At 39.1% G+C, this 9,477-nt stretch overlaps 1 protein-coding gene across 1 annotated transcript in view; it reads left to right on the top strand.

The window, feature by feature from the left end:
* Positions 1-473: 473 nt before the first annotated feature.
* Positions 474-9,477, top strand: part of LOC309792522 (spermatogenesis- and oogenesis-specific basic helix-loop-helix-containing protein 2-like) — a gene marked incomplete at its 5' end in the record, with an annotated part of 77,751 nt that continues 68,747 nt past the window's right edge. Inside the window, 2 exons of the mRNA XM_082602194.1 lie at positions 474-556; positions 639-679. Of these exons, the coding sequence (XP_082458320.1) occupies positions 529-556; positions 639-679 (69 nt within the window). The remainder of the gene's footprint in view (positions 557-638; positions 680-9,477) is intronic.

Genomic DNA, 9,477 nt, shown 5'->3' with positions numbered 1-9,477 from the left:
TAATTGGTAGTTGTTGAACGGACTTCAGAATTCTTTTGCAAAGGAAAAAAATGATTATGACATTGGACAGGAGGCTAGTGCTCCTTAGGCTGTAATTATGGATATTTCAAGTTCCAAGGAAAGAAACATGTTCCTTATACTTCCTCTAATAGAATTCCTTATAAGGATACACAGGGAACTAAAGACAAAAGGGGGTGGAGAGTAAGAAGACCAGGAATCACAATAGTGACAGTGAGGCCGGCTGGGTGAGAATAGGCGAGTCTGGTGTCTGCACAGATCCTGTGTAATGGAGAACGCACGCTTAGACATGAGTTCCCTCCAGTGCATCTGTGTTACTAATAAAGTCCAGTATAGTAATGGAGTAGGACTGAGCTAATTAATGTTGTTTTAATGAATAAATGAGAGGTGGTGAGGTGATCTTGACCATCCCCACCTCTTCACTCAGGTGGTGAATGGAAAACTTGTTATGAGACACAACTTGAATTGAATGACCAACTAGAAAAGCAGATTGTTTCTCTCAAAGAGAAAATGGAAAAAATCTGTGGAAATCCTTCAGGTACAGAAGCACCTATATATATGTTTTATAAGTTGAGTTAAAGTTGATAAAACATCAGTTGCTCATATTTGCTTTATTGTAGACAGACTGTCTTCTATTCGTGTCTATGAATGGATGCCAGTGGTGAGTAAAAGATGTTTAAACAAAAGGAATAATTGAAGGAAATTATGTGTATTTTTCCCCAGACAGATTTCAAACAAAAATTTAAAGACTGTGACAAGGTCCAAATAAAATATTTTGTTCAGTGGAGCTTTCCTGTGATGTAAAGAATCCTATAAACAAGGCCTTCAGCTTGGTCTCTCCCGTAAAAAGCTGGGCAGGGATCCTGTTGCAGGTACAAACAAAATGGAAGTGAAAGGATCTTAGTGGTCAGGCTGGGGGGAAACCTGAGTGTGTCTATTCCTTACAACCTGAAAGAGCCTGTTTAACTCAGAAATACCTCTCTCATACCCGTCTAAAACAGTTCCATTCTAGTTCCTCTGGAACACACACACACACACACACACACACACACACACACACACACACACACTGTATAAAATCTAACAACTGAGAACCCATAAATTACCCTATAACCTCACTGGGCTGATTCACCTGCTTTTTCTTTTGGTTGCCCTAGTAACATCTTTCTTCTTTTGAGAGGTAATTTTAATCTCCGATAAATGAATTTATGTTTTCTACTTTACAAAGAGTATTCGTTTGTTTTTCATTCATTCAAATATTTGTTAATATTTCTTTTTAATGTAGAGGAGGCCCAAAGCATGACTTACGTTGAACTCTTGCTGAATTTTTATTTCAAGAATACTCAGAAAAACATGGAAATCTTGTAAATAAATCAAGGGTACTTTGCATGAAAATGAAACTACAATACTCAGCTAAATTGGCAGGACTTAATATTACACTAATAATTATAATAACTTGTCCTAAATTAAACATACGTACTATGCAAATTAACTTACGTACATTATTTCAGTCTTGCAACAAACCCCATGACATAAAATTTTACATTGTTATTTTAATACATGTGATTCTAAGCTTAAAGAGATTGAATGACTTACTCAGTTTCACACAGTCTGGAAATGTGGCGTCAGAGTCTCTCCCTCTTAAACCTCTGCCATTTACCTCTGCTGTACCAACAGCCCTTCGATACTGCTGGTCAGAAATAACGTGTTTCTTAGTCGCTGCAGGTAGAGCACTGAGCTGCCTGCTGTATCCACAGGAGTCCTGGGCGTTGATGGAGAGCGCATTTCGAATAACTGCAAACCTTTAGTGAAAGACCTAGAAAAATCTTGTATTCTTGTTAATGAATGGAGGGAGAAATTAACTGTTTTGCAGACCTCTCTGTTATTTACAACCCAGAAATACCCTTACGTCTGTGTGTTGGAAAGTCAGGAAAATAACGTGTGTATTTTTGTTGTTGGAAAAGCGGTGAAGTTTTTTCCTCTGCCATGGAGTCATATCTCCATCTTGTGGTATTTAGAAATTGCTGCAAGGGCTGTTTTAAGCTTAGTGTTTCTTAACTGTAGGTAGAATTTTATTACTACCTACAGAATATAAAATATCAAGTTCTACCTACAGAATATAATATATTCTGGCTTCCTGCTTCTTGACAGCCTACCCCCAGTCATAGCTCAAGAAACGGGGTATCTAGCCTCCTGGAGGGTAGCAACAAGTGCTGGTATGACATGGGAGAAGACTCTGTAGCATATCTAAGAAGCATTTAATCAGTTTTCTCATTGCTACCTCAGACTCTGTAATTTATTCATGTTCACAAAAATACACTTATTTCCCTTGATGAATTTGTGTTATTCTTGAAGAAAATGTCTTTCTCTAAGAGGTTTAGATCTGGAGGCAGAGAATTACATTTCTCTTCAGTAAAGAACAAAAGAAATGTTAGAAGAACCAAGAGTGGGGCCACATACTAAGCAGAAAGGAGAGAGGATGAAAGTTCAGGCTCTTAAGGAGCTGGTCCTCTCTATTCTCTGGGCAGATGCCCTGAGTACCTGGGTTTTCTTACACAGTGGAATCCAGGGGGCGTTTCTCTGAAGAGCAGGGATTAGGAATCTAACCAGGGAGTTGGTGATGGAACTTTACCACCTGGCCACCCATGTTTGCAAGGAAGGCTGAGATTTGTAGTGTTTTAACTGAGCATAGTAGGACAAAGGGGAAGATGGACATTGGGTGTGCAGTCAGTTCCATCTGCCACGTACAAGCTCTATCACCACATTTCATTTTAAGGAATATGTATTTATTTAATATTATTTGGAAAATAAAAGAGAAGAAAAGTATTAAGTTAAACACATCTACTGTTGTCTTCTTAGTAATTTTTGGTATGTATATATATTGATTAAAAGGAACAACTCAATAGATAAGACAACCAAAAGGGGAAAAAAGGAATAAAAAAAAGGACTGCACTTTAAAAAAATATGTAATTGTAACCTTACTTCATGGACAATTTTGTATTCTTTTGCTATGTTCACCATGGACAATTAAATCAATTATTTCTTATGTTTTCTTCATGTACATTTTTAAGGGCTACATTATATTCCATTGCATTGGATTATTAATGTTCAATTACTTTCCCCTATAGTTCAATAGTTTAGGGTATTTCTGGCTTCAATTTTAAATACAACAAAACCCACAGAGGACAGTATGGCAAAAAATATATTGTAGTATTTGCAAATCTTTGGATTTTTGTCACTTTTTGACCTCAGCTTTTTTAATGAAAATACTTTATAGAGTCGAGGCAAGATGATCTTGGATTTGGTATATGCCATTCCAGTTTATTTTAAAATACCTTTCTACATATATTGTGTCTAAACATTCATATAAAAAAATATCATGCTGTATGTGGCATTCTTCTATTTGTTTTTTTTCATTCTATCCATGTTAATACATAAAGATCTAGTAAATTTTATCTGCTGTATAGTATTCCATCAGATGTATATATCCTAATTTATGTATTCATCTATTTCAGTACATTGAAGACTTTTCAAAATCTCACTATGACAAACATTGCCAAGGTGAACATCCTTATAAATGTCTCCGAGTACAGAGTGTTCCTCTGGACTTTGCTAACTTTTCTGCAAAGGCTAGAGCGTAAATATTTTCAGCTTTATAGGTCATCCCATCTCCCTTGCAACTACACATTTCCACTGCTGTGTTCTAACACATCTTCCTTTACAAAAACAGGCCGCAGCCAGATTTGGTGTCCAGGCTGTAATTTGCTGGCCCTTGCTTTAGGGCAGTGGTCCTCAAACTTCCATAGTAACAGAATCACCTGGAGAACTTCATAAAAATATAAAGTTCAGCCCCATTCTTTATCCAGCTTGCTACCTCTGCAGTCTTTAATAGTTCTCCATCTAACTCGAATACACACCAAAGTTTGAGAACCGCTGCTCTAGCACACTTATAGCGGAGTTTTTAGATCATGAGATATGCACATATTCAAATTTTCAAATAAAGGTAACGTCTCTCTGGATCTATCTATCTAAAGACACCCCAGGTCTACAGTTAGCTCAGTATGTCAGGAATAAATAAGAGAGGTGATGGGAGATGAGCTTGGAAATACATGCAAGGACTACATAATAAAGGATTTTGTATCCATGTTAGGGAGTGTGAACTTTTTATATGTGATGGGAAGCTACTGAAGTATTTTGTATACAGTTTTTTGTTTGTTTGTTTTTGTTTTTTTATTCTTAATACACTGTATTCTCTGGCTTTTCTTCTGGGAAACATTAGTGGAACACCCTAGTATCTGCCCTTGCAAATTCTTGAGGCTATCTTTTTTTTTTTTTTTTTTTAATGTTGTTGGTAGGAGTTTATTAATTAATTTATTTATTTTTGCTGTGTTGGGTCTTCGTTTCTGTGCGAGGGCTTTCTCTAGTTGTGGCAAGTGGGGGTCACTCTTCATCGCGGTGCGCAGGCCTCTCACTATTGCGGCCTCTCTTGTTGCAGGAGCACAGGCTCCAGACGCACAGGCTCAGTAGTTGTGGCGCACGGGCCTAGTTGCTCCGCAGCATGTGGGATCCTCCCAGACCAGGGCTCGAACCCGTGTCCCCTGCATTAGCAGGCAGATTCTCAACCACTGCGCCACCAGGGAAGCCCTGTATACAGTTTTAAAGTCATCTCCTACCCCACCCCCCAGGATTCCCCAGGGATGGGTGAGACTTGAAAGCAGGAAAACTAGTTAGGATGCTCTTGTAATAATCTAAGTAAGGGAAGGTGTTTTTCAGCTTGGACAGTAGTATATGGGGATGGAGCAGAGGTGGCAGATTGAAGAAATGTTGAGGAATGTGGACTTTATAAGTATCTGGATGCTGGGGTGAGTGGGAGAGGATGTGAGGATGGTTAAGCTTGAATAACTTCGTGGATTAAAATGAGCAGGGCTCTAGAAATCAGAACTAGGGAGATAATAGGAAATGACTTAGGTTTGTGTGTATTACACAGATACCAGTGGTCAGTCAGCAACTGGAAATAGTTTTAGACTGCAGAACGTTGTCTCTCTGAAAATAGAGGCCGTGGAGTCATCAGTGTCACCTGAAGTCATGAAAGTTTAAGAGATTGCTCAGGCAAAAATATATAGTCTGACAAATAGGATTGAGGATTGAACCCTGGGAAATACTAGCATTTAAGGTAATTCAGTGAAGATCAATGAGAAGGAAAAATATTGAAAAAGGATGAGTGGGAGAAGTGGGCAAGAGTGGCATCCCAGAAGCCAAGGGAGGAGGAGGTTTATGAACGATCAGCAGAAGGATGTTCTCCAGAAAACTTCTGGTGCAGGGTAGGATAAAGCGCATGGGCCACAGTTTGGGCAAACTATTCAGAGGCGAAGGATGTAAGCAAGTGCTAACCAGAAGAGAGGATATTGGGGGAAAAAAAGTGGTATAGAGGAAAGTAGCGGTGAGAAAATGGAGCGAGTGTAAGCCATGGAAACATGGCTTCTGGAATTAAACTGTTCTGGTTCAAATTCAAACTATGGGACACTAAGGAAGTTATTTCATCTCTCTGAGGCTTAATTTCCTCATCTGTAAAATAGAGTTAATTAAACTCTCTTGCAAGGTTGTCATGCAGACTACTAGAGATACGTAAAGCCAAAAGCATAGAGGCTGACAGAGTGAGCAGCATGTTAGTCCGCTTCCTTCCTTCCCTTGATGAAGGAGAAGTAAAATTGCATTAAAACAAGTCTGTTGTGAGATTAACCTTAATCTATTTGGAAGGTATAAGGGCAAGGGTAAGGCCCAGAGATGTGCAATCTGTTTGACTTATTCAGCTCTGCTGTTACACAGTTGTGAATCTTCTGGTACCTTCTTAAAGCCCTCGCAGAATTTTGTGGTTCTTTGTACCTGCCCAGAAAGCAGGGGCTTCTGCAGGGAGTTAAAGCCTCTAATAAAAAGCACAGAACCTTTACTTCCCTTGGGGTAGCTGGGTGTACATTTTCTAGCCCCTTCTGTTTGTGTCCACCAGAAAAAGAATGTAGAGCCTCCCTAATGTTTCAGGAATTTCCAGGTGTGTCCTGCAAAGATCTGTAGCCTTTCTGGAAGGCTAGAATCTGTTTTAAGCATACCAAATAACTAAAAGTTAAGGCTAATCTGGCTGTTTCACCTCTGATGAGCAATAGCTATTTCTCAGCTTCTGACCTGGCCCTCCAGGCCTCTTCATTAATCTCTAGTTAGGTAGTTAGGTTACAGAGCTAAGGATGCACTGCACTCTTTATCAGAGCTTGATGGCTCGCACCATGCAGCCCCGCAGAGGGTTCCCCAGCAATAAATTGAGTAATCTTTCAGTGCTTTACTGTCACTACTAACATTTGGCAGTGCATGTCTTGTTTCCTAGATTAGCTTGTTCAGGCCAAGTCAAGCTTAGTACCTCTGATACTGTGCCACAAACAGGAAGGAGAGTTGGCTCCTCTACTGCCCAGCTTCCCTTTACTGCCCAGCACTGCTGCATCCTTAGCTGCTGGTCAGCCTTTCGAGTAGTGGTTCTTTAATTTTCAAACTCTATAAGAATCACATGGGTAATTTATTGAAAGTATACATTCTGGGCATTACTCCCAGAGATCCTCATTTCATAGGTCTAGGGTAAGCCTTGAACATTGGTCTTTTTAGCAGGCATTTCAGTAGGTTCTATTACGGAGCACAATTTGGGAAAAAGAAACAAACCAATTTAAGGAATTTATATCCCTCAGAGAAAGATGTGCAAGACAGCATGTCTTGCGACAAGAGTTACTATAAAGTCTTTCTCACCAACTTCCACCATTTCCCTGTGGTCACCTCTATGACAGCGGAAGTCTTGGTCCTTGACTCATCTGGAATCAAAATCAATGACACCTTATCTCAGTCTGTTTGGGCTGCTAAAAAAAAAATACCACAGATTGGGTGGTTTATAAGCAACAGAAATTTATTAGTCACAGTTCTGGAGGCTGAGAAGTCCAGGATTAAGACACCAGCGGATTCAGTGCTTGGTAAGGGCTCGCTTTCTGGTTCATAGACAACGCCTTCTTGCTGTGTCTTCACATGGTGGAAGGGGTAAGGGAGCTCTGGGGGATCTATTTTATAAGAGCATGAATCCTATTCATGAGGGCTTAAACCTCATAACCTAAGCATCTCCCATGATACCATCACATCAGGCGTTGGGATTTTAATATGTGAATTTGGTGTGTGGGGGGCACAAACATTCAGACCATAGCACCCTATTTCTCTCTGCTTCTAATTTTTCCATCAGTGTACTCTCCTTTGTTTTCCACTACATCCAGACAACTTGGACCCTTCAAGGAAACCTCTTACCAGTACACATGCTCTGTCAATCAGATGGTTAGAGCACAGGAGATCCCGCTCCTAAAGCCAACAAAACGGCCTGGTTGGGGGAGGCACAAGGGAGGGAAGATATTTAGTCTCACCTCAAATGTTCTCTGCAGGACTCTTGGTCAATTTGTAGAAAATCAATTGCTAGAAAGCCAATTTGCCGAAATTCAAATCCTTACCACGTCCTTATAATCTTAAGGCATTTAAAGAAAGGTTCAATTAGCTAAAAACTAAGTCTGTAGAGTCAATATGAGGTATTATATTATAGGCATCACCAGATTCGTGTTCTCCCCAAAGATCAGAATGGTTAATTTGGAGACAAGTGTAGCCTCAAATCAGAGAAAAGTTACAGATTTTATATATAAATCTAATAACAATGTTGTCCACCAGGGGACGCCTGTCATTTAAGCATGCAGAACGCCGTGCTCATTCTTTGTTGCAATTGCTTTCACTAAGAGGTACAGCTATCTAGGAGTTGTGATTAATTGTATTCTCAGGTTTTTCTCTTGTAAGCATTCAATAGAGTGATTTTTTAAACTTGTAGTTTTTATGTGTTCCTCATTATAGTAATTTCAATTGTTTTTAAAAAAATAAGTGGCTAATAGAGCTTTTTTTCCACTTGGTATAGATGAAAGGGACTTTAAAAAAATCTAAGTATATTTGATTTCAGGTATGTGAATAGTATCTTGAAATTTCTTATTCTTTCCCTGTTGTTTCAACCTCCTGTTGGAAGGTGACTTTTTACAAGCAAATTAAGACATGAATATAGGTGAAGTATGATACTGTTTGGAATGCTAAGATCTGTTTAGTTTCAAAAACAAAACAGAACAGCTTTTCCATGATAGTAGAATAATTAATTTTGTGTGTGCGTGATTTGGGGTGGGGTGGGTAGTTTCTAGTTGTGTCTTCAATTTAGCTGTAGCTTTAGGATGTCTTTTTAGGCTGCAGTTTTCTAGTACATGATGACTCATTATATAATCAGATAAAGAACTTTAAGTTGTGGGTCTTCTAATGAACTGGAAGTGATGGGATGAGAGACTATGTGCCTATGATAAAATCGTTTTTAAATACTAGTTTATTTTGAAGTAAGTAAAATAAAGAATCAAAATCTAGAATGAACCTTAAGGTTATTATAGTATGATTTTAAAATTTTTAAAGGATTTCTGATGTGTATAATAATTTTATAATTGGAATCACAAATGTATTGCTTTTAATGATTCAAGGTACTTAATGACTAATGTAGTTCTGCAAAATCCAAAATGTGATCTAATTTTCTCTCTAGGCAATTTTTAAAATTATTTACTTACATAACACTTTATTTTTTAGAGCAGTTTTAGGTTCACAACAAAATTGGGAGGAAGGTATGGAGATTTCCCGTATACCCTTTACCCCACACATGCATGGTCGTTCCCCTTATCAACATCACTCATCAAAATGAAGCTAAATTGACCCATCATAATCACCCGCAGTCCATAGTTTACCCTAGGGTTTACTTTTGGTGTTGTACATTCTATGCGTTTGGACAAATGTATTAACAAATTTTGGAAGACCCTCAGTTTGAGGAATAGTCATTGACTTAGAGTTGGAAGCAACAGCAAAGTGCCTGCCGAGAGGAATATCAGTGAAATTAGAGCAGTCACTCTTCAGACCCACTTGGTGCCTTAGAACTTGGCAGCACCGGGTGCTGAAGAAGGTGGAGGTGAGGATGGAGCTGGAAACTGAGAGATTAATTGAACATATATACGTACATGGAGCAGTTAGTTACTGGGACCCCTCTGCCACCCCATGTGCCAGGATACTCTCCTTCAGTCAATCATCTATTTTCTGGAAAAAAATTAAGCTGCAGTAGCTTTGGACTTTGGGCCTTCAGGCACAGATGAGGGTGAGAGTGAGATACAGGTCTAAAATGATGGAATTAAACGAAAATACGTGATCTGTATAATGGAACTCTCAGCTCTCCCCACCTTGCCCTACTCCCAGAAAACCAGCAGCTAGGATTAACCCTCAAAGAGTAGGAGATTGGAGGATTCTTCATTTGAAAAACTGAAATGCCCTTAAGGAAAGCAGTCAGTCTGTCCACGCAGAGAATGCACCTCACAGACTTCCCAGGACAGGAAG

This window comes from Mesoplodon mirus (genome assembly GCF_964341445.2).
Source record: "Mesoplodon mirus genome assembly, chromosome: 17".
Taxonomy (NCBI): domain Eukaryota; kingdom Metazoa; phylum Chordata; class Mammalia; order Artiodactyla; family Ziphiidae; genus Mesoplodon; species Mesoplodon mirus.
Note: the sequence above shows the minus strand (reverse complement) of the source record. Positions and strands in the feature narration are given on the sequence as shown.